The 23,398-nt window shown below is 38.4% G+C and overlaps 1 protein-coding gene and 1 long non-coding RNA gene across 9 annotated transcripts in view; one reads left to right on the top strand and one right to left on the bottom strand.

Moving 5' to 3' along the window:
- The window catches only part of LOC116437510, a 22,331-nt gene extending 2,282 nt beyond the window's left edge, over positions 1-20,049 (top strand). For 3 of the 8 annotated variants that reach the window (XR_004237338.1, XR_004237337.1, XR_004237335.1), the window contains 3 exons: positions 1,966-2,094; positions 9,215-11,149; positions 13,043-16,105. This is a non-coding gene — a long non-coding RNA (uncharacterized LOC116437510). Of the gene's footprint in view, positions 1-1,561; positions 6,748-9,214; positions 11,150-13,042; positions 18,237-19,722 lie in introns of those variants that run through there. The other 5 variants (XR_004237341.1, XR_004237342.1, XR_004237340.1 and 2 more) reach the window with 5 other exon arrangements.
- LYSMD3 (LysM domain containing 3) lies at positions 18,270-23,398 on the bottom strand. Its single transcript, XM_032095179.1, has 2 exons — positions 23,073-23,398; positions 18,270-21,075 (listed from the first exon to the last, which is right to left on the bottom strand). Exons 1-2 carry the CDS (start codon positions 23,343-23,345, stop codon positions 20,521-20,523), a joined length of 828 nt encoding a protein of 275 aa, XP_031951070.1. The 5' UTR covers positions 23,346-23,398; the 3' UTR covers positions 18,270-20,520.

Raw genomic sequence — 23,398 nt, 5'->3', positions numbered from 1 at the left:
TTGGTTCTCTGCTCGCATCATGTGAGAGTCCCCTCCCACAACTCGCAGCTTTTCCCACAACTGCTTTCGAGGGTCCAATCTTGAGCTACTGGGGTACCCTTTTAAGGTTGAGCCGTTCAGAAACAAAACTTCACCCATCTCTGGGAGCATTTCCGTCTCTGAGAATAGAGGCCCTCCTCCTTTCCTGGGAGAAAAAAAGCATCTTCATCTCTAGGACTATCTCTGGGAGTCTCTCTAGGAACAGAGGTCTCCTCCTTCCAGTTGGAGCAAGAGTCCTCACCGCTTCCATCTCTCCCTGTTCAAATGTCTCTTCAAATCACAGCTGCTTCAGCATTTGCTTGTTTCAGCATAGGTGCTTTTGCTCACAAGTACAAGTTGAATGCCCCACCCGCCATGCTTCACGAAATTGCAGTGGGTACTCTGATATAGCATAGTCCATCACCACCATAGCTTTACAACAGAATTTCAGCTTTAAGCATCTCCTCTTTCTCCTCCCTCAGGTTTTCAGCTCTTCACAGCACTAAAAGGGTTAATCTCACCTATGCCTTGCAGCTGGAATGTCGCTTCCTGCTGTTGGCCACATGATCTTTGCAGCTTCAGCTGAATTCTTCCGGCAGAACTGGAGAGGGGGAGCCGCCCGTCTGCACATAGCAGGGCTGGGGGGGGGCTGTGGGTGGAACAGGGCCCATCAGCTCCAGGATGGCTGTGCCCCAGCCTGGCCCAGCCTGGCCTGGCCCGAGCAGGGCCTGGCCTGGGCCTGGCAGGCCCCGTACGGGCCCTGCAGCTACCTGTCCCAGCGCCGGAAATGAGACAGAGCTCCCCTGGGCTTTGTCCATTCTTAAATGTGGACCACAGAGGTAGTCAATTTTTAAAGTGGCTTAAAAAATTTTCATTATTCAAACTAACCAGCTGATAGGTTCTGTTAGGTCATAGAGGAAGCTGTAAGCAGCTCTTTGCAAGAACATCACTTCCGGGACTATGCTTGCTAACCCATGACAAGAAAAAACCTCCTTTTTTTCAGGAGTCAGCTTGCAGTCCTGCTGGAGTCTTTTCATGCCTTTTCATTATCTTAAACCTCTTTGCCTGTGTCACTTTGTCAGGATCCAAAAATAGTTACTAAGGTAAAGGACAAAAAATATTCAGGATGAAGAAGTCATGAATGACAAACACAAACTGGTTTTCAGAGAAAAGTTCAAAAAAATTGCTGACTTCGGCGGGGGAATACATGCAGACAATCAATGTGATTGATAAAGCAAGCTTCGTTTATTGATAATACAGAGGCACTTACATAGTATTGAGTGCACATGCTTATCAGTTCTTAATTGGTTGAAACTTACAAAAGCGCATTCTTACTTCTACATGATTGGGTTAGATAAAAGACTACATTTGGCAAGCTTCTATTATTTATGTTTTGACTTGAGAAATCAAAGTTCTCTTCCCTTCTCAGGGTCAGTACATCTTATCAGCACAGCACTGTACCTCCTTAAAACTCCCTTTTGGTTCTCAGGCCTGTTTCTCACACAGGCATTTTCTCATGCAAACATTTTCTCTTGCAGGCCTTTGCTTGTACAGCTCTTTCATTGATCTGTCTTTATCAATGATCCATGTCCCTCATCCTCTAACCATTCTCCAACACAAAAACACTATAATGTAGTCACAGAAAATTCAGGGTTCATAAACATTTTTTCCCTCATTGTTTCTGTTTTTTCTGGTTGAACTCAATACAGTGCATCTAAGGTTTAGAAGAAAATGACATAAGGGAATGATGCTGATTTTATTCATGTACCAAATTTATAGTCTGTGGAAGAATCTAAGATGGACATTGAAAATGTCTTGCCATATAAAAATTACCTTTGGTTTTAAAGTGACTGTAGTCTTTGTTAGGCACTAACGTTCTTGGGAATATATACATGAATTTGAAACATGTAAGGAAAATAAATATTTAAAAATCTGTGATATTTTCAGTGCATCCAAAAGGCTGAGTCAGGTAGAGGAGGAGGATGTGCTTCATTTACCTTCAGCATTGAGGCTATTTGCTGTGGTAAAGATGCAGCTCTACCTGATGTCATCTGTAAGCCTCCACCACCATTTCCAGTAAGTACAGCCAGTATCTTGGAGCACGCTCTGTGTTCAGGTAAAGTGTGTTCATGCTTATGTTTAGGTAATGTAATGAAATATATGAAAAATCCTAAGAACTTTGGATTTTATAATAATAAAAGTCACCATTTTTCTTACTATTACTTTCCTGCCCCTTTGCTAACTGTCATATCCTGTATTTAACTAGATTGCTTGCAAGGTGTTAGTGTGTTGAAGTTCTCATCATGATTTGGTTTTCTGGACATTACAAGAATGGAAACACTGGATACTTGAGTCTGAAATGAGTTTACATTAATCTTTGAAGGTATAAATGGATTTGCTGATTTTAGAAAATCCCTATTTATGCAAACATGAAAGATTGTGTATGGTTGTCCTGTACCTCAGAAGGCAGCATTTGAAAATAACTGAAAGATACTTTTTGTAATTAAGGGAGCTTAATTGAGACTTGGCATTTAGGATGTATTTGAAAATCAAAGGGGAATAAAGACCATTTTTTGACTGTGTTTTGATGTGCAAGGAAGCTTTTGACTTACTGAATCATATATTATTCATCCTCTTAGTTCAGCATTGCAATTAAGATGTGTGATTTCATGTAACTAAGTAATCTGTAACTGTTTCTTATGTGAATGTTGCAGGCTGCTTGGTAGCACAGTTCTGTGCCATCTGAATTCTGTATACACTGCAGCTTTTGAGGTACAGTCAGCCTTACAGGAGAATTACTAGCCCCAGTATATTTAATGTCACCCATTAGAAAAGCTTTCTTCCTTATGTGAATAAAATTTCAGAACCAAGTTGAAGTTCTCAGGGGAAATCTGATGCCATTCAGGAAAATCAGAGTTAACCCACTTGTATAAATAGAGTCAGTGAAAAATTCAAGTGTTAGGTTTAATGACTGGATAATGACCAAAAGTATGTTATAGCTTTGACTAACTTACAGTGAAATTATTTGAAGCAGTGAATTATTGCCATTGCATATTTTATTAGACACATTCTGAGTTTACACAAACTTTGTCTAAATGCAATTAGAAACCCAGTTAAGGAGCATCAGCTTACCATCAGCAACATTAAGTGATTTAAAGTGTTAGCCAACAACCAAATATAGCTGGAAGCAGTAAGCTCCTTTTATTGTCCAGATCTGGGACTTGTGATAGCACTTCACGCTTTGCAATGTACCACTCAGATATTGATTGAGCACCATTCATCACATGAGAGGAACAACATCAATTCTGTAATTCTGGCTGTAGTAATCTGGATATTTTAAAAACTGTTTCTGCATATTTATCTTTCTCAATTTCAAGATTCAAGTTAAACAAAAGACCCCAACAACAAACCCCAAGAAAACCCACTAAAAAGCTCCCACAAACCCCAAAAATCCAACCTTAAACAATTCTTTTAAAGTAGAAACTGAATTTTTTGAGGGCCTGGTTTTATGACAACACAACCTGTTTCCATGAAAATGGTCATGGAAAGGGTGCCTGTGTTATTCAGGTATCATACTTAATGTAGCTATTACACTTTCTTAGAAGAGGTTAAGGCCATCACTACTCTGAAGAGAGAAGGAATGGTTTCTGAGTAAGTTAGGTTGGTGAGAATAACTAATTTTGGCAATTAAGAGTTTAGGATTACTATAAATGACTATTTAACAGTTTTATTATATTTTTTCCTTGATTTTGTGATACATTCTTGCAGAAAGGTACAGTGAAGTTATAAAAGGTATAAATTTGGATGTAAACACAGTTACTATGCATGTCAAAATGCAATGAAGTGTACTTGAGAAGTAATATAGTGCATTTTTGCACTCTTTTTTTATTAGCTATGTTTCTTGTAGCTTTTATTAGTGTACCTGTATATTTGGTGGATATCAGGACCTTATAAATAACAAACACAGTTCATACAGAGTACAGAAAATAAGCCAGTGCCTCTGAAAACAGGAGAAGATGAAGATTACATGTTGGCCTTAAAACAAGATCTTAGAGGAACTATGAAAATGCCATACTTCTTGGCAGTAGAAGACAAACATCAAGGCTTGTTTATGTGCCTTTTATTTTTATTTATATCTTTATTATTATTCTGTGAAGGCTGATGTAGTGAAAAGCACGTGTTGAGGATGAGTTTCATACTGATAATGAGGAAGTAAAAATGGCAGCTTAAAATAACAGGGAATTTTTCTGCTTTTACACTTATTCAAGTGCTGTAACTGGAAAGCAGCTGTGTGGAAAAGAGAGGTATCGAACATCTATTCCATTTGGTATACAGTAAGAAACATATAGACCATCTACATGCAGTCTTTTCAATTATATGCCAGCCAATACAAGCCAATTTGGCATTTCTGTGTTACAAAACCCTAAAATTTTTCATCAGAGCAAAGACATTTGTATTAAATACTAGTGTTGAATTCAGCTTTCATTGAAATAGTGTAAAGACATACTGAAAATAATATTATATTTAATAGATGGACATTGTAAAAGGTAGTTAGCTTTTTTCCCCGTAAGTCCATTCAGGAAATATTGGTAAGTGTTACTGACAAGTCCCTTGAAATATGAAGATTGACGTGAGGATAAGTGATTTATTGAAGTTTTTATCAGAAGTAGAGCTGGATTAGAAGCCAAATCTTGATCTTACTCTGTGGGACCTAAGATTTTCTTTTGCTTACACATAACTAAAAATTAATTGCTTTGTTATTGTTTGATAACAATAAATGCTGGAGTAATACTTGACATCCAGTCATACATCATTGATACTGTTAAAATTCAAGCTTCCTGGTCAGAAAACTGAGCTAGAGGAGCTAGTGGGAAAGAAGGAATGTGAAAGACTAGTAAGAAAGACTTACGTGTCTGTTTACCATACTTTGAGGGTATTGTAAATGTAGAAGTCACTGGACGTTTTTACTGTGAGGAGTGCTTATTTTCATTCATGATTTTTTGCCTAGTTTTATCAGCTGCTGAATCCTTATTCTAAATGTTATAAATGGCAAGGGCTATTACAGCTTTGTAAAAGCATTTAAAAAATCTGAATTGGATAAACACTGGATAATCTTTTCCTTCCTATCTTTTGCTGATTTTGAATAATGAGAGCTGACTTAAACTCTAAAATGTAAGGTGTCATTTCCACCCGAAACCCATCAGAATATTATCTGGCTAAATATTCATGATATTGATAATGTATAGGTTCATAGTCCAATCCCCTCAGAATTTTTGGTAATTTCTGTTCATGGTGTAATGGTGAATTCTAGATGTTTTTGAAACTGTATGCAATTTTTTTATGAGGCTTTGAATTCAACACACCTTATTGTCCAATTGTTCATGTACTAAAGCCATGTATAAAATGGAGCAGCACTCTGCAGTGCGAGCAGTGAACACACTGCCAGCCAGATGTTGTGGATCACAAAAGACAGGGTATTTCCCCTGATTTACAGCTGGAGCCCAGGTGGTGTAACCAGGTAAAACTGAGGCAAGAATAGATCTGATCCTTATTGCTGGATCCCTTTATGATGATAGAAGAATTTTTAATTACTCCTTTATCATATGTCGTCTTTCATCTTCTGAGTAAACAGATACCAGTGTCTTTGGATTCTCATCTCACTAGAGGCTTTCTGTGCTCTTGATCTTTGTCAGGCTTGAAGTTTGCTATTTCTGTTAGAGGCACAAAAAAGGAAACTACTGTGTCTGAGAGCCAGCCAGGGTTATTTCCAGTGAACCAGCTGTTTTATGAGAAAATGTTATCTCTCTTTTCCAGCTTTATCTTATGTGATCATTCTTACTGTTCACCTCAATATTATCTTTGTTCCTGCAACCTTCTTTCTGAGATGGAGAGATCTCTCCTGACACAGCCTGCTGTGTTGGCCGAGGGAATTGGTGCTGCGTCTTCCCCGAGCATCCTTGAGGAATCCGGCACTCTCAGGGAGGCCAATCCTCATTGGAGACACCCAGGAGGAGCTCTGGAGCCTCCATGCAAACACCCACAACTACTGGTGCGATTGAGAGCACATCACACACACAGGCACACCAAAAACATTGACCGCAGATGAAGGAGACGAGTGGGATCCTCCGTAGGGTTGTCCACAGGTTTTTTCTGGGAAGGATCAAGGGACGAAAGAGCAGGATAGTGGAGGGTCCAGGGGTTTTATAGAGGGATGAAAAACCAATCAGGAGAGAGCTGGGGGGGCACAGACTGGAAACCGATAAACCAATGGGATGGGAGAGGGGAAGGACAAAGGAGACGGGGACCAATGGGGCATTGAAGAACGGGGAACATTCTAGAACTTACACTTATTAAACAGGCAATGTACATATTAAAAACAACATCCATAGAAAGGGGTGGAGGGCCAGCGGGCCAACCAGAAACCATTGATTTGCCTAGAAAAACAAAGGCTTGTAGGAACTTGCTGTAAGCTTGAGGGAGATGTTAGACCTCAGAGCCGGCCCACCACAAGTTTAAGGCTGCACTTGGGCCTTGTGGCTCTCCAGCCACCCCAGCAGCAGCCACAACTGCCACAACACTCTCTTTGCTGCTGAGTGTATTCCTTAGTAGAACTGCCCGCTTTGAAAGCTGTTTTTTTCCTACCAAAATTAGCAGTTGCAGGGGAAGCAGGTAGACAGCCACTTTATCTATTCAAATAATGCTTCAAATGTTCTCATCACCTCTGCAAGGGTAAGTTGGTAAATTGAGGTATCTTTTTACTGAATCTTTAGTTGTTCAAAACTGCCACATCTGAGGGGTGGGGTTATAATTACATCACTGATGGTCTGCAATTTAAAAAGCTTGTTTTTATCTCAGTTGCAGTGTGCAGTCTTCTCTGGGACTGCATTCTGTGGGAAAAGTGGTCTAGCTTTAAGAAAACTGCAGAGTAGATTATTCTTAATGGATCTTTTCTGTTACCTGGTTTACAAAACATCTTGTAAAACTAAGAGGGCATTATGGGGTGGACTGTAAGCAGGAACTTCATGAATTGTCTTTGCTACAAGAGTGAATGGATTGTTATAACACCTCAGAACAACGTATGTGAGCCAAGTGGTCTTTTGAAGTGTGAGAAGGGAAACATTTTGGATGTAGCTGTCTCTTTCATTATTCAGGTAGTAAATGAAAGCTGTATCTCATTCTGGAAATGTTGATGTGTTAATGTGCCATATAGCATAGATTTCCATAATTCATTTAAATGCTAATTTTGAGTGTATAGCAGGCATTTTCTATGGAAAGTTGTTTTTTTTTCCTCACTATATAAGTTATGAATTACTTATATTTTTCCTGTAGGTACTACATCTGCCAAGACTGGGTGATTGCCACCTTGGCAGTGGTTTGGAATTAGCTCATTAGCTGTGAGTGGCAAGAGTCAGTCAATGTATTTTTTTACTGACGGCATCAGCAATTATTTCTTCACTAAAGAGCCTTGATCTCAATCAAAACTACTAGTTTCTTTTCCTCTCATTGCTGATAGTTTTCTACAACATCTATGAATGTGGCTTGAGACACTTATTTTAAATGTAGACTCTTTGTTGCAAAATTTTGAGAAGGTTCTGTTTGCCTTCATAATAGCTAAGTTTAAAATTTAGCTTCATTTATGATGTCTTCTTTTTCCTTGGTGAGTACACACCTGAAGGATGGGATGCCATACAGAGAGACCTGGACAGACTGGAGAAGTGGGTGCATGGGAATCTCATGTTGTTTAATACCCTGGGTTGGGCCACTGCCAGCAGGTTGAGGGAGGGGATTCAGCCCCTCTTCCACACTCTGGTGGGACCCCACCTGCAGTTCTGCATAAGCTGTGGGGTCCCAGCACAGGAAGAAGAGAGACCTGTTGGAACAAGTCCAGAGGAGGCCACCAAGTTGATCAGAGGGATGGAGAACCTCTCCTATGAGGAGAGAGTGACAGAATTTGGATTATTCAGCCTGGAAAAGAGAAGGCTTCAGGCTGACCTAATTGCAGCCTTCCAGTATCTGAAGGGAACTTACACAGGAAAGATGGGGCCAAGAACATGTAGTGACAGGACAGGAAATGAAAAAATTGAAAGAGTAAGTTTAGATTAGGCATTAGGAAAAAATTCTTTACTGTGAGGGTGTTGAGACACTGGCACAAGTTGCTCAGGGAAGGTGCTGCTGCCCCATCTCTGGAGGTGTTCAAGGCCAGGTTGGATGGGGCTTTGAGTAACCTGATCTAGTGGAAGGTGTCCCTGCCCATGGCAGTGGGGCTGGAATGAGATGATGTGTAAGGTCCCTTCCAACCCAAACTCTTCTGTGATTCTATGAGTCTGTGATTGTATGCTAGAAGTCTTTGATTCTAAAGGTCAAAGTCTGTCTTGTTACTATTTTTTGGTATCATATCTGCAAATATTATCCCTAATTAGCTTAATAGTGCAATCAGATTCAGTAATTTTGCATGAAGTGGATTTTGCAGTTACATATGGTAATTTGGCAAGAAAAAATTAGACTGATTTAAAAATACTAAAGTTTTGGTATTGCTGTTGGCATTAGAGATTGTACATAAAAGGTTATTCAGTATAAATGGATGTACTTACACTGTGTAACTACTGTATTATTTACAGTGCGTTTCTCAATTTAATTCTTGTGCCTGGAAGGAGGTTAAATGGATTAAAGTGTTTGGCTGCTGTTTTGGATAGAATGCAAAGCTTTACCATTACATTGTACTGGAAGTCTTGGATAGAATGCAAAGCTTTACCATTACATTGTACTGGAAGTCTTGGGAGCTGATGATCAGACTGAGACACAGCCTTTTGAGACCTGGGAATACTGGTTACTCTTTATGGTTAACATAGTGAAGTTAAATGTTACTCACTGGTTTTGTAGTAAAGGTTTGATTGTGAAACTCTTGAATAGAGAATTAGTGTTACATTTGATGTTTCAACCTAGTTTCCCAGTTTCCTTGAATAAATCTGCATTTAACAATTTCATGCTTTTCAAGGACAAAAGAACAAATTTGGAGTATTGAGTGGTTTTGGTTTGTTTTGGGGTATTTTTTTTTTACTGTCTGACAACAGGAAAGTGTTCAATGTGGGATTAGAAAAATACACTATATGTTTAGTTACTTGAAAATATCAGGGACTGTGTCTGGATTGCCATTTAACTGGGTGAACTGAATAACACTTTGTATCCTTCTCTACAGCAATTGAGAGATACAGTCAAAAGGACCAGGACAATGAAAAAGAGCAGGAAACATGGACACCAGGTAATATATGAGATTATCAAAGGCTAATTTTCTATGAGCCTGTGAAATGTTCTGCTCTTAAGTGTTTGATTCACTATTTTTCAAAGAATAAAAAGTATGAAATCCTTACCAAGTCATGTATTCCTTCCAACCCTGTATTGTTGAGAGGTATTGTTCTTTGCATGATTTCAGATCAACGTAAGTATTGTTTTGTCAAAAAAAAAAAAAAAAAAAAAGGAAATATTCTGATTTTATTTATTTACTCAGTTGTAGCCACTGATTTCCAGCACAAATGCAAACTTAAGTACTCACTCCTGCTCTCCTTTTTCCTTACTCACTGCACAGATAACAGTTTTGAACTGGGAGCAAACACTGACGGTACTAAAAATACCCCAACCTGATGTCTGTCATGGGCAGCTGTATTTTATAATATTAGCCTTCCCCAACCATATCTTTATAGCTCACTACTGCAAATTTAATTACACGATAGTTTAGTAAGTTGAAGAGCTCATGGGCCACTGGAATGGTTGAACTTTGTCTCCTTGGGATAGAAGCCAGTTGTCATTATGTGGGTGAAATGGCAATGCTGAGTCCTGTCCTCAATTTAAATTACAGCTAGAATTCCTGTTATGCTAAAACGTTTTGGCATACATATAAATAAGATCAAGCACAGACGGGGTCCCTTCCTTTCCCTGGTGGCAGGGGAAGGATTACTGCTGTAAATCATCATTTCTCTATACTAAAGCTATTTTCTGTACAAATTGGAGAAGACTCCCAAGAGAGATGAAACCAAAGAAGGCAAACAAAAACGGTATGTTATATATTTTTAAGAAGCAAATATTACATAGTAGTTGACAGATAAAAGCCATACCTGGAGGTGGTTAGAGGAAAAATATGCTAGAAATGTTCATCAGTCTATATAATTAAGGGGTTTTGGCAGATTTTTTTCTAAATATTTTATTAGCGTGCTTGTCTTTTGTGGGTTTTGCTTTGCTTCTGTAGCATGTTTTAACTTACTGGAACAGATTTATCTTCCTTTTTTCTGCCTTTTGTATTGATGCACCATATTAACATACAAGATATGTAACAGTGAAAAATTAAAAAAAAACCTACAAATCTTTTTGTTTTGAAAACTCATATCATTAATCAGCACTCATCCTTCTACTCAATAGTAACTGGCTGTTCAGATTTCCTTTATATTTTGGGTTTCTCAATTTTCTTGTTTATGATTCGGTTAAGTTTTGCATTTTTTTAAGCCTTTCATATGTCATTTAATGTAGATTATTTTCTGTTTTCCCTGGTTTTACTTTTTTGTTTCTTTTCAGCTTTCTTCTGCAGACTTGTGAACCAGATCCTTCAAAAGCAGTTGGAGGTGGTATTGGTAGTTCTTACAGGAAAACAGATTTTTATTACACAGCATCATTTGTTTTTCAGAGTGTTTCCTAGTGTGCATGACTTAATTTAAGTTCTCTGTAGAAGTCTGTTGTTCAGATTATGTGAAATAACACTTGGCCTCCTGTGTTTAGCTGTCTGTTTATATATAATTGCTTGCCTTCTTGTTCTTCGTCTCCAAGTCCCTCATGTGTAATTTTTCAGTTGACAGATAAAATGGAAAAAGGAATGGGAACGTGTGTAGTCACAGAGACTGGATCAGCTGGAATCTTTGCTCCTTTTTAGAGCATCTTTGAAAAGCATGGTACTGAAGGTAGACTGTAAGATTCAACTGAAAACAAAATATTTATTTGCAAATTCTCCAAAGGTGGCACCAGAATATACCTGGGGTTTTATTCCAAAAGAAGAAACCACGGACTTTTATAAGCCTATGCCCAATAGTTATCTCGCCAAGATCCAATGAAATAATAAATGAAAATTATTATTCCTTCTTAAAATAAGGTAATGATTATCATAAAAAGAGAATCACTGGTCACTGGGGGTATTAATACCAGTTTTTCTACTGGCTCTTAAAAGTACATTCTGCTACATGTTATAGTGGCAAATATCAGCTGACCATCAGAATTTGATTGGATTAAAAAATATGTTCCCCTAAAAGCAAAACCTATGTGGGATTAAGGGTTTTTTGTGGACTCCTGATGATGCATTTAGGGGTTTTTTTGTGGAATCCTGATGATACAGTTATGAGTCAGGAAGTTTGTACATAGCAGATCAGTGACCCATTAGAGCTCCTGGTATGTATCTTTGTTGTATTTTGAGGACAGTAACTTAGGTGACACTTTAACCACGGTGGAACAAAGGTGAACAAATAACAGAATTTGCACAGAAATTCAAACCAGGTTCCTACCGTTCTCACTTTGTAGCTTGCAGGAGTGGTTTTGGAATCAGTACAGTTCCATGCACAGCGACAGCTTTACTTTTACACACCTCCCCTCCCTCTTTCTGGTTTTCCTGAATATTTTAATGGAAGACCTGATCACCTGCCTTCTCAGTGGCAAAACTTTGGATAGAATTCCGCATCTCTCTCACACTGACCCTGGGCTGTGAAATGCCATATCCTAGATACCAGCAGTACCTGCTGAAAAAATAAAATAAATACATAAATAAATAAATGTGTCATCTGGGTTCAGTTGACATTGTAGGCCAGCCATATGCATATGTATATAGCACTCAGACATATGCATTTTAGCCCAAGTACTGCGAGACCAGGTATTTGGGAATCAAATTAGATTAGACTGTATTCCATTGCACCTCTAAGGTATATAATGTAGGGAGCTATTTTCCTTGAAGTGCTAACAATGGGTCAGTGTCTCTTAATTTTATAAGGGCCAAAGATGACCAGATTTTAGAGACAAGTCTCACATGTTTGCTCTATATGCATTATTTGTAAAAGCTTGCAGGAGTTTGTGCAGGGATGATTAATTCTGAATTGCACTTTCCACTTGTTTTCCTTAAAAGCCTACTTCATTCTGGATGTGTTTGCTTTGATGCTGTTCATATTTTTACAAAACAGCTTGACTTCCCTCAGCTCTTTGCAGTGCTTTAGTCATATAATTCTTTCCTAGGCAAAACACTGGAATAAACTCAATGTTATTTATGACAAATGCTTTTGACAAAATACAGTTGTTTTCTCAGCAGTTCTCAGTATTATGCTTCCTTGAGTATTAGGCTGATATTTGGGCAACTTTGGTTTAGGGTGCTTCCATCCAGGTAACTCTTACATGGGTATATGGAATGCTATTTTTGACCTTTGCTCCACCATGTAGTTAATCAGGGAGTGACAATAAAGATTATGTTCATGAATCAGGGGACTAAGGAAAAATACACAACACAGAGTTATTAGATGAGAGCCAGCTGTCATCTAAAAGCCATGCAGCTATTGTAATCATGCCTTTTGTTAGGGCCAATGAACTTCTGCCATTTTTTTACATCTACTTGTCTGAAGCACCCACCTGTCATTAATGTCTTGTATAAATTAGTAAGTGAGTTTTTATCTTTTCAAGATGATGAAATGTGAGATTTTGTTCTAGTTTCTTAACATATTTTAAGTATATAGGTGACTAGGATTTTGTGAAGCTGAATGTTGTACTTCAGCCCAGCCTTTCGTCAACTACTTGTTCAAACTGAATTTCAGACTGGCCTTCTAGGCATCTCTTACCTAAATCAGGCATTTACATCTCTATGAATGATGTACCTCAAAGTCCAAGGTAATTTTAATACAGAAAGTATGGGATTTCCCTGGCATATTCAGGATGTATTTGCTCTTAACTAAAACAAGAGAATTCATCTTTTTCACATTAAAAAAAATAACAGTGATATATTTTATTTCACCAGGTGCAAAAACAAAAAAGGCAAAAATCTCTGATCCTAAAAGTAATCTGGTTGTGATTAAAAAAATTGAGGTAAGATGTGGCATATGATGTGCATTATATTTCTAAATTTTACAGTAGAAATTGAAGGAAAATGAAAGCTAGTATGTTTCTTGGTACAAATGAAATAACCAGCACAGCCTTTTTCTGGTCTTGTCTTGTTACTCTGACAGACAACTGTTCTGCAGGTGGTGGTGTGAGGGTTAGGGTAAGGATAGAGCCTGGCTGTGGAGAAATGACTTTCTTTGCTCTTGTTTGTACCTGAACGCAACAACCAGTTGGTCTTCACTGGGTAGCAATACAGTGTAATGTGAACAGTAGAGCTACTATTGGAGCTTACAGGAGGAGGAATGTGTGCCAGTGCTTTTAAATCTGTTGCTGTTTCACCAATCTACTGATGTTGGAACTTAAACAATTTAGTAAGTTGAGAAGGAAGAAACATAGAGAAATTTAGGAAGTGACCTCTGTTTTGTAGGCAATTACTCACCATATCTCAGTGGGAACCTTAAAGGTGAAACAGCTTTGCATTTTTTCTCCTGGTGATCTACCAGTTGTTTGATGAAATTATTACATACAGTATATCGTATTGCTTTATCAAGTATGACATGGCCTTCTGTCAACTGTTCTAACAGTGCATGGTAAAGAGAAATCATCATCTCAGTTTATTACACAAGACATACTTTTTCACGGCTGATGCTAGACCTAGTAAGTCCTTATTAAGTTCTTGTGCTTTACATAGTTTTGGTTTAAATATTGACAGACATTTGCACAGCACTGTTACACAAAGTGTCTTGCTGTTAACTGCAGCTTAACTCTTCGGCAGTATGGAGGATATGCTGTTTCTGTAACGTGGGATTACCTTGTAAAGAGATTGCCTTGTGACAGGAGCTAGAAAAGAAGGATGAGGAAGAAGAAAAATCCAAAGATGAGAAAGATGGAACAGAAGACAAAGAAGGTGAAGATGATGAAACAGAAGAACCAGAGGAATATGATGAAGAAGAGTATGAAGAAGTATAATGTTAGTTTTCCTATTTACAGAGTCAGATCCTGGTCATTGATAGTGTGTTGGCTGACAAACGTCCCTAGCTCCCAATAAGGGAGAATTGTTGTGGGAGAAATTATTACATTCATGATTTTTGTTGCACTACATTGTATTGTAAATTTAAGTGTGTGTTCTAGACTTGTTACTCACAAAGAGCTCTGAAAAAAAGATCAAGAACACAAGAATGTGTTCTGACACAATCAATAGATACTCCTTTGCAGCACTAAAAGTGCTGCCTCTTGTTTTATATATATCAGAACTTCATTACAGAATTTTCCTTCTTCATTCCCAAGAATCTATTACTATTTTAAAGTGTGGATGCTCAAGTGCAGTTTAAATCATGTTTCTTCTATAAATTGTCTTCTCCAGAATTGCAGTGATTTTTCTTTCCATTGGTTTAAGAAAATGACTACATTTCTTCCTATTTTGAAGACGGAGATGACTTTGGAGCTGTCAGTGATGACAATATGGATGAAGCAACACACTAACTGTTATTTCTACATGTTACACTGCTCAAACCTTATGCTACTACTACAGAAGCAGAATTCTGGAGGTAGACTGGGTATCAATACACCTAATGCTTTAGCTCTGTTGGTTTTAAGCAGACTCTCCAAAACCACACTGGAGTTTAATTGTACTGTGCTGTAAAAGAGGATAGGGAATCCTTTGTTAAGTTCTTTAGCCAAGTGTTTTGCAGACATGCCTTTTTAAGGCATTCTGGAATGGCAGCTGATGGAGTAAGCTTTATGCCATTGTGTTTCCTCTGCACAGAAAAAGAACATACGCATTTTACTTGAAATTGTGTCTCAATTTGCACTAGTCAATTCTGTGCCTCAACAGTCAACTCTTGAAACAAATAATGAAATTCTTGATGACCACAGTAAAAAAAAGACATATGGCCTTTATGGACATAAGCTGCTCATTGGCAGTTGACTCCTCTGAAGAACTTTATGTAACTTCTGAGTTCAGGTGACTGAAAATAATTGACAACTCTGCACTTTAACATAAACTGACTTGGAAGGACCTTAGTAATGTAGACAAACGACAGTAATTTGAAGAACCGTTAGTCTAGTTAGAACACATTGCCTTTAGTATTTTGGTAAAAAGGAACACACAAAAATATATTACTTTTATGAATCAGCATAAATCATAATTAAGGATAACTTGGCTTAGAAAGACTATATGGCAGAATTTAAGAAATTATGGAATCCTGGTTTACACCAGTACACTCATTAGTGATGAAAATTTCAGCCCTCAGCTTCAGTTTCTCCACTTGTTAGGGCAATACTTTCTTATCTCACAGAGCTGTTAAGTGAGCTGGCAGATGATTGTTATCTATGCAATTGTTGATGTACTTGTTTACTTTTCTACAGAACAAACTAGACAGAAACAGACAACAAATCAGTAAGAAATAAACCACAAAATGGAGAAAAGGAATGTGGTGAAGTATTTTAGTGCATTACGTTTTAATTAGAAAAAACAAGAGAATGCTGAGAAAAGCAAAACCTGAATGTTTGGGAACATCCTTTTTTTATTTAAGAACCAACAGCTGAAGTGTTGAAAACTTACTATTGAGATTAGATACTTGAAGAACACTGTCACAGCACATTCTCTGTATCTTACTGTCTTTTGATGGTAAAAAATACTATTTTTCAGTGTTATTACATTATTACTGATCAGAGGTTTTTTTGTTGGTTGGTTTTGAGTTGTGTTTTATTTTCTTAAAAAAAGTATTTCACCTCATTGGTGACTGGGAAACAGTTCTGCATTATTCTGTGAACTTCTGTATGCAGTAAGAATTCGGTCCTTAAGGTGTAATTTTCAAGTGTTCTGATAAAATACCTATCATATGTAAAGGAAATGAAACTAAAATGCTGTGCAGGTCACAACTCAGAGGTGTTAAAAAACTGTTAAAAATAACATTTTTATTTTGAAGTGTTGTTGACTACAATGTGTAATAAACATTCAGCTCCATTGCACAGGCAACGTATTCTGCCAGTTAATCACACACATAAGCAGTTGTTTCTTGAATGGGTGTGCCTGTTTCTTGTGTGTGATATACAAAACACAGAAGATGTGAATGAGGCAAGCATGCTGAAAATTAAATTCGCTTGCTGTGACTGTAACTGCTTCTGCTAGCTCTTCTCCCCGTGCAAGGTGAATGGTGAGACTCCTTGCTTCCTAACACAAGAAATGCAAATAGATGGCTTTTGTCAAAGACGGAACTATAAAACTAACCCTAGAAACGAGTTACTCCATGAGTAACAATTTGTTGACAAGTTGTGGTTTGCCTGAACAAGTACAATACCTTATTCTGTAACAGACAGTAATTCTTGAGGACCAATTACTTTTTCCATTAATCATTCTGCTAATGGGCAGCCACCTTCCTGCTGAACTGTTGAAAAATACTACTCTGGTAAAAATCAGGTATTTCTGACACCTTAAAGATGTAAACTGTAGTCATGTCTATCATCCAGAGGGAGCTGCAGAGTCTTAGGCTGGACCCCGGGATTAGTTTAGCAATGGCAAATAAGGCCATCACTTAGGAATGAGTTCTGCAAGGACACAGATCAGTGCCAAGGCACTTCTGAAAAGCAGTGAGATTGTGTTCTTCCAAAGGTGTAACACTTGCACCTCTTTTTAGAAGCTGATTTTCTGACTGCTTAGAATTTGTTGCAACACCATAATGACAATAAAACTTATAACTGTTCTTTGGTTTTCAGCAAACTTCAAGTTTGGACATGCATATATTCAAATCCTGTATTTATAGCACAGAAGAATAATACTGCTTTCAGTGTGTAGTCATATCACCATCTAAGAACTTCGCTGATCCCTCCCTTAGTTGTTCATACCTATTTCTGCAAACTAACAAGTTCTCTGAAATTTATCCAGAAAAGTTCAAAGTTTACAAGGCATGAACAAGATAAACCATTAAGGCTGCAGATATGGTATGCGAGATATGAATGCCATATGCAGCTACCACCTACAAAAATACTTGCTGTCCAAAGGTTTTTATTTTAGATCATACATAAAAATTTGCCTTAACAAATACAAGTAGTGGCCTGCTGTAATAAAACATACAAAGTATGTAGAACTAAGAATATATTAGATGCACTACTTTCACTGCAGTCTAAAATAAAATCTTTATTTTACGTATATTGCTTATGTTCTTCTAAAAGCAGAGGACCAGAAGTTTTTAAAATAAGACTGGCATCCTCACTCAGAAGTATTTCACAAAGTTGTATTTTCAGCCTTTATAAAAGTTACAAACACTACTTGTGAGAACTTACTCCCAAGTATATCATATTAAAAACATTTTGATTTTATATGATCCAACAGTGTAACATGCATTTAAGTTTAAAACCCACTTTTTGAAAAATGTGTTGCAATTAATCCAAAGGTGATTTACAACTCAATTATTCTGTGTTTGTGGGGTTTTTGTGTTTTGTTTGTTCGTTTTGGGGGTTTCTTTTGTTTGTCTTTTGTTTTGTTTGTTTAACAAGTCAGTTTCTAAAATACTAACTTCACAGATTTTAACTTGAATCAGATTTAAGTTGCCCACACAGCAGCTACTCTATTTATTCAGGGCTGACATGTGATGATGCATTACCAGTTAGTTGTGTTGTACTTTGGAAAAAAGCTGTAAAGATCCCTGCATTCTGCAGAAAGCCAAGCCAGCTGACGCTTGTAGATTACCAGGATCAGGAGTCCGACAGTCTTGAAAAGAAATCTACTGCATCTTCTGATAAAGTTAACTCTGTATTTAAAAATGTACTGTATGAAATATTCTACATAATATGTATGTAAAAACATGCCAGGCACTTGGTTAGAATGGACTATCGTCCAATAAAACAGCTGTCCCTTTGTGTTTTTCCAGAGACTGTTTATCCTAAGGTAAATCACAGCCCATCATCCTTAACTCAGTGCCAGTAAGCCACATGTCTTCAACAGTGTAAAAGCCCAAAGTCTGGGACACACCACATGACTCTTCAGCTGTACCACCACAGACCTCTGTATCCATACATCAACAGGACAGAGACCTTCCTGACCTAGTCAAACCACAACTGAAGTTAATTTCACTTCTGCACTGATAGCAATTTAACAACCATAAGTTCAGGTATGTGCTGTAAATTAGGTTTATGCTGCATCATCACAATAGCTAATTTAATGTTCTTTGACAAATCCATAAAAAATGACAGTATGAAGTATTAGAACTGGTGAGTTTCAGCAACAGTCTGATGGGGGAAGAAGCAAACAAATAAAAAGGCTTGCAGCCAAAAACTGACACATTATATACCAACTTCCGTCCTATACAGAAAACAGTTGCTTTCATGTGCCAAAGGTTTCTTGTCTGAGCGAGTCACCTTTTAAAGTTTTAACCACAGAAGCTGTATCACAATAGCCACCATAAATTATTTTGCAAAGCATTTTTTCATATAGCACAGAACTGCTACCTCAGTGTTTATGCTTGTCTTACTGGCATATTCTCCTAATGAAAAGAACTACTATTTAAACAGATCTTTGAAAACAAGTGTTATGCATACCATCAAGTTCATGCCTGTTTGTAGTCCCTTTCTAGTGTGGAGACTATGAGTAGGCTCACTATCTCCACAGATGCTCCTTTAATCAAAGGGTTCAAAAGCCACAGATTATAGTTCACATGCCTAACTGTACACCATTTTCCTTCAAGCTTTGGCCTGCCTCAATTCCAATATAATTCAAGTTGGCCAATTCTTGTTCATACACTTGGCATGCCAGTGAAGACTATCTGCCCCACTTCTTGGGGCAACAGGTGCCCCCAGAATAGATGAGGCCTAAGTCTTTACTCTCAGAATCTGATAAAGCACTGTGGAATACCTCAACAGTTAGAAAACATTCACTTTACCTGATTTTTTATACCGTATATACTTAGTCAAGTCACTCATTGGGAAGGTTACAATAGTAGTTTAAAGGATACCGACTGTTTTTCCACTTCTCTTTGTTAAGTCCTAATCAGGTTTGTTATCTTGGGGTTCGGTAGTAAACACTGTTTTGAACAGGGCAATGGAATTCTTGCTCCACAAGGCAAATATAACAAAAAAAAAAAAAAATTTTACAGGCACCATCTCAGTTTTTATTTAAAAGTATTCTGAGTACACAAGTACCTCCTTTGTGTATGAAGAGTCCGGAGATGTGCAGTTTTTATTTATGTTTTTTGGTTTTTTATCTTGTAGCATTTTCAGATGGGGAAGAGGGGAAAACCAAGGTTGATCATGAAACTCCAAGAGAAACATTCAGGAGCACAGTGGCTAATGAATACAGTAGTATGTAAAGAACAAGTCTGAAGCTGCAAGTTGTCTATTCTGCTAGAATTTGCTAGCAGGCATTAAATACCATTTAAAGTTTTCTAGGACATTTCAGGAAAAAGTTAAGTGCTTGAGGTTCATGGGCACAAGACCATTAGCATGCTCAGTACCCACATGACTGCTGTCTGAAGAGTCAGTTGGTCCTGAACTGAGATTAACCAGAGGGGGGAAAAATAAATCTATTAGCATAAAATAAGGAGTACTGGGGACATTAAAGCAAGGTGCCACACTTCGGTTCTTCCTTCATTCTACACACAGGTGACTGACCAGATGAGAATGCAGTCCAGTCAGTTTTCACTAGGATGCCAAGGAAGAATGTGAAGTTTCAGAAAGACTCCTAAATGGACTGTGTTGAGGCACAGAATCACACACAGAGTAAATAAATTACCCTATGCCTATACTGAAAACAGTTTAAGTATTTGGTACTGCCTCTGTAATAGTCAATTGTAAAAAAGAACTTCATAGTGGCAATTAATTATGGAATGATTGAGTTTTTAAAAAAATCTTACTCTATAGGAAAGATAAAATTATGAGAACACCACTTTAACTTACAACTGTAAACCTGATATTAAAATGTCAAGTGTACTATGAATTCTATAAATACTTTCAGATGCTTAAAAGTTAGATATCCCCATTTGCCCATTTGTGGGCTGTAAAAGACACTCACAGTGACATTCCTTGTGTATTAGTTCAAACTACATTTTTTCACCTCATCATCAATTAAGAAACATGCCTATCAAAACAGAAAAAAGTGCAAAGCTTCAGAGATGACTTTATACCTTAATTTACACCCCAGTCTTGCAAATAGCCTGTCTCAGGCATATTCAGAGATTATGTGATCCCCAGAAATATCCTTGTAGTGGAACACTACCCATAAAGGCAAGTCACACATCATTACACTTTTTCTCTGTGTTCCAAGTGCCTTTTGCATTCTGTGGATTCCCCTTTACCTAAGGTTATGTTATGTATCTACAAATAACAGTTGTCTAGGATCTTCCATTGTTAATGCTGAAGGTCTCCTTGATTATCAACTTTTATAATATTTGCTGTATTTATTCAATTTTCTATTTCTTTCTGACGCGATACTGCTGTGACAAAGAAATGGGGAGGGTCCACTGCAGAATGGTGACTGACATCTGCTTTCACTAGAACTTCATAATACAGGAGATAAAAAACTGGAGTTATTATGCCAATAATCAACATAATCACTACTGCTGTCCACCATCCTATACCCCAGTCTGCTCCATAGTAAGGATCCTTGCATTTTTCAGTTTTACCATCAGTTTCAAAACACATCTGTTGGGCTGCTAAAGCAGAAACAACTTCATTCAGATTCTCTCTCTTCGTATCATTGCACTTCACTATTTCTTCTATATCTCGATCGACTTCTTTTAAGAAGTTGCCAGCAGTCTCATTAGCAGAGAATTTATCACAAAGAGAAGTTTCCTGTACTTCTGGGGAACACAGAGCAGGCCGAAGAGCTGGTCTTCCTTTTGGAGAGATGTGTGTTTCAGTCAATACACTGAACTTTTTCACTGGAATTTTGATAGACCTCAGGGCAAAAAAATCTTGATCGTTGATAAGATTGTTAACTCTCTTGATATCTGCAACCTAAAAATGAGAACAACAGCTAAAACATCATACTCCATCAAACCAAAACTCTCTTAATGGTATTATACCCTGAAGAAATACAAGTCTTTTGTAAGGAAATAAAAGCCAAGGTCTTTGTTTTTGCCCTAGCAAGGCAGCTCCCCTTTTCCGTATTCTTGCTCAAAATGAATCTCATTTTGTTCAAATGAAGTTCAGATTTAAAGTCTAAGTCTAAGGCAAGACCTTTGGTTTATATTACCATTACCTTTTTTTTTTCCCCCCTAAATTGATACCCATTCATACACTATGAAGTCAGAAAGGTCAAAGACCAAATCTGAACATTAATGATGATGTAAAAACTTCCTCACATCAATAAGAAGATTAAAAGTCACTTCACACAGATATATTTATTTATATGTGTGTTCAACTATCAGTTGGCAATTATCTCTGTGAAATGAATGAGACTTTACCTCACTGTTTTCAAATTATGTAAATTACTGTTAATTTCTAATTCAGTGGAAAACTTCTGAGTAAGGAGTTATTACAAATTATGAGTTTGCAATTCATCTAGCCACATGGTCTTTTGCTACTTCTGGGGACTAAGGCAGAATTTAACTAAGGCAGAAGTGTAACTTTGAAACTGTTGTCTATCTTACCCAAGTCAGCTCTCCCCTTTCCCTGTTCTTTCCCAAAATGAATCCCATTTTGCTTTCACTAAGTTCAGATTTTAAGTGTAATGTGAAATACTCTGCAGGAGTTTAAGTGCCCTTGGAAAATCACTGGTTTCATTTTCAAATGGTAACTCCCTTACTATAGAAAGCACCGCCACAAACTTCACCATAATGAAGTACTTTTGAATATACCATAATTCAGTGCTTTTCTGCAACACCTGCAAAGCACACAGGAACTATGCCCATTTTGAGATGTACTGTACCCAAGTTCACAAGAATCTTTTTAATGTGAAGAAGTCTTTCAGTTCCTATGACAGTATATTTGTTACGTGCACAATGCTGAATAAATTACATAAGAATAAAAGACTGCCAAATGCAACATTTACCCTACTAATTTATGATTCCATCACAATGCAACTTATACTATCTGCCTCAAGCCCCAGGATCTCTCTTCCACATTCTCTTAAATTTGCAAAAAAGAGCACAACTCAGTTATCCTTCCTTTCTTAGTGAGGCCTGATTGAGTCATAATACTTAATTGCAGTAGATTCTGAAGCCAAGATTTGATTAATAAGGCTCAGGCCTGTCACAATCAGGAAACAGTTATATCAAGACTTTAATACCTCAAGTCACAACAGGAGGCCCCAACTCTGTTTCTGCCTGAAGAATTAGATGACAGCATATTCTGTAAATACATATTTTGAACTTGACCTCACAGCACCTGTGCACTTAGCAGTCAGTCCCACCAGCACGCACAGCTAATTTCCGGATAAAACTGGAAACATCAATCAAGACCAATGCCACTGCCTTACTCAGTACTGGCCAGCCAAAATTCTTAGGTAGGCGGGACATTCACCAGACTAATATAAGAACTGAGCTAGAAGTAGTGAGCGCAAAGAACGGTGCAGAGGGATGGAAAGCTCTTAGTACAGCATGCTCATGCTTAAAATATTAGGGCAATTTAGCAGAATTCAAAAGAAAATTACGGAGAATTTCTCGCCCTACTTTAACGGAATTAGGGTTCCACACGAACCCTTAAGATCGTTTACCAACATCTCCCCCTCATCACCCAGCCTAACAGCGGATGGCACGAGAAGTGCCGACCTGTGACTGCAGCATAGCTTTAAGGGTAACATTAGACTCTAAGAGAGTGTCACATCCAAAGCTATGCACTTGTTTCTCACAGCTGCATTAGTTTTAAGGGGAAAAGCCCACGAAACCGGAACTCTGCGGTGTAACCCGAACACTGCGACGTCATTTTCCACTTCTGAGAAACACGGCGTTTCCCACGCACAGCCTCCGCGCGCAGCCGGCCCGGGACCGGCCCCGCGCCGCCCAGGCACTTACCGAGCAGCAGAACTGCAGCGCGATCGCGTTCAGCGTGTCCCCCTCCCGGATGTCCTTCGTCACCAGGACGATATCATCCAGCCTGTCCCTCGACGCGCTCCGCCGGACCTTCTCTCTGCCCCGCGGCCGCAGCTCCGACACCTCGCCCTCTTCCTCGGGCCCCTCGCTCTCCGCGCTCACGAAGGGGTACAGGTGACCGCCGGCGGGCGGCTGCGCCACGGCGGGCGGCTGCGGGCCGCTGCCGGCCCCTCTGCCGGCCCCTCTGCCGGCCATGCTCCGCGGGTGGCCCTGTGGAACGGACCGCGAGCGTAGCGCCCTCCGCGGGG

Source organism: Corvus moneduloides, chromosome Z (genome assembly GCF_009650955.1).
Source record: "Corvus moneduloides isolate bCorMon1 chromosome Z, bCorMon1.pri, whole genome shotgun sequence".
Lineage (NCBI taxonomy): Eukaryota > Metazoa > Chordata > Aves > Passeriformes > Corvidae > Corvus > Corvus moneduloides.
The sequence above is the reverse complement of the archived record's forward strand: the minus strand, read 5'-3'. Positions and strand labels throughout refer to the sequence as shown.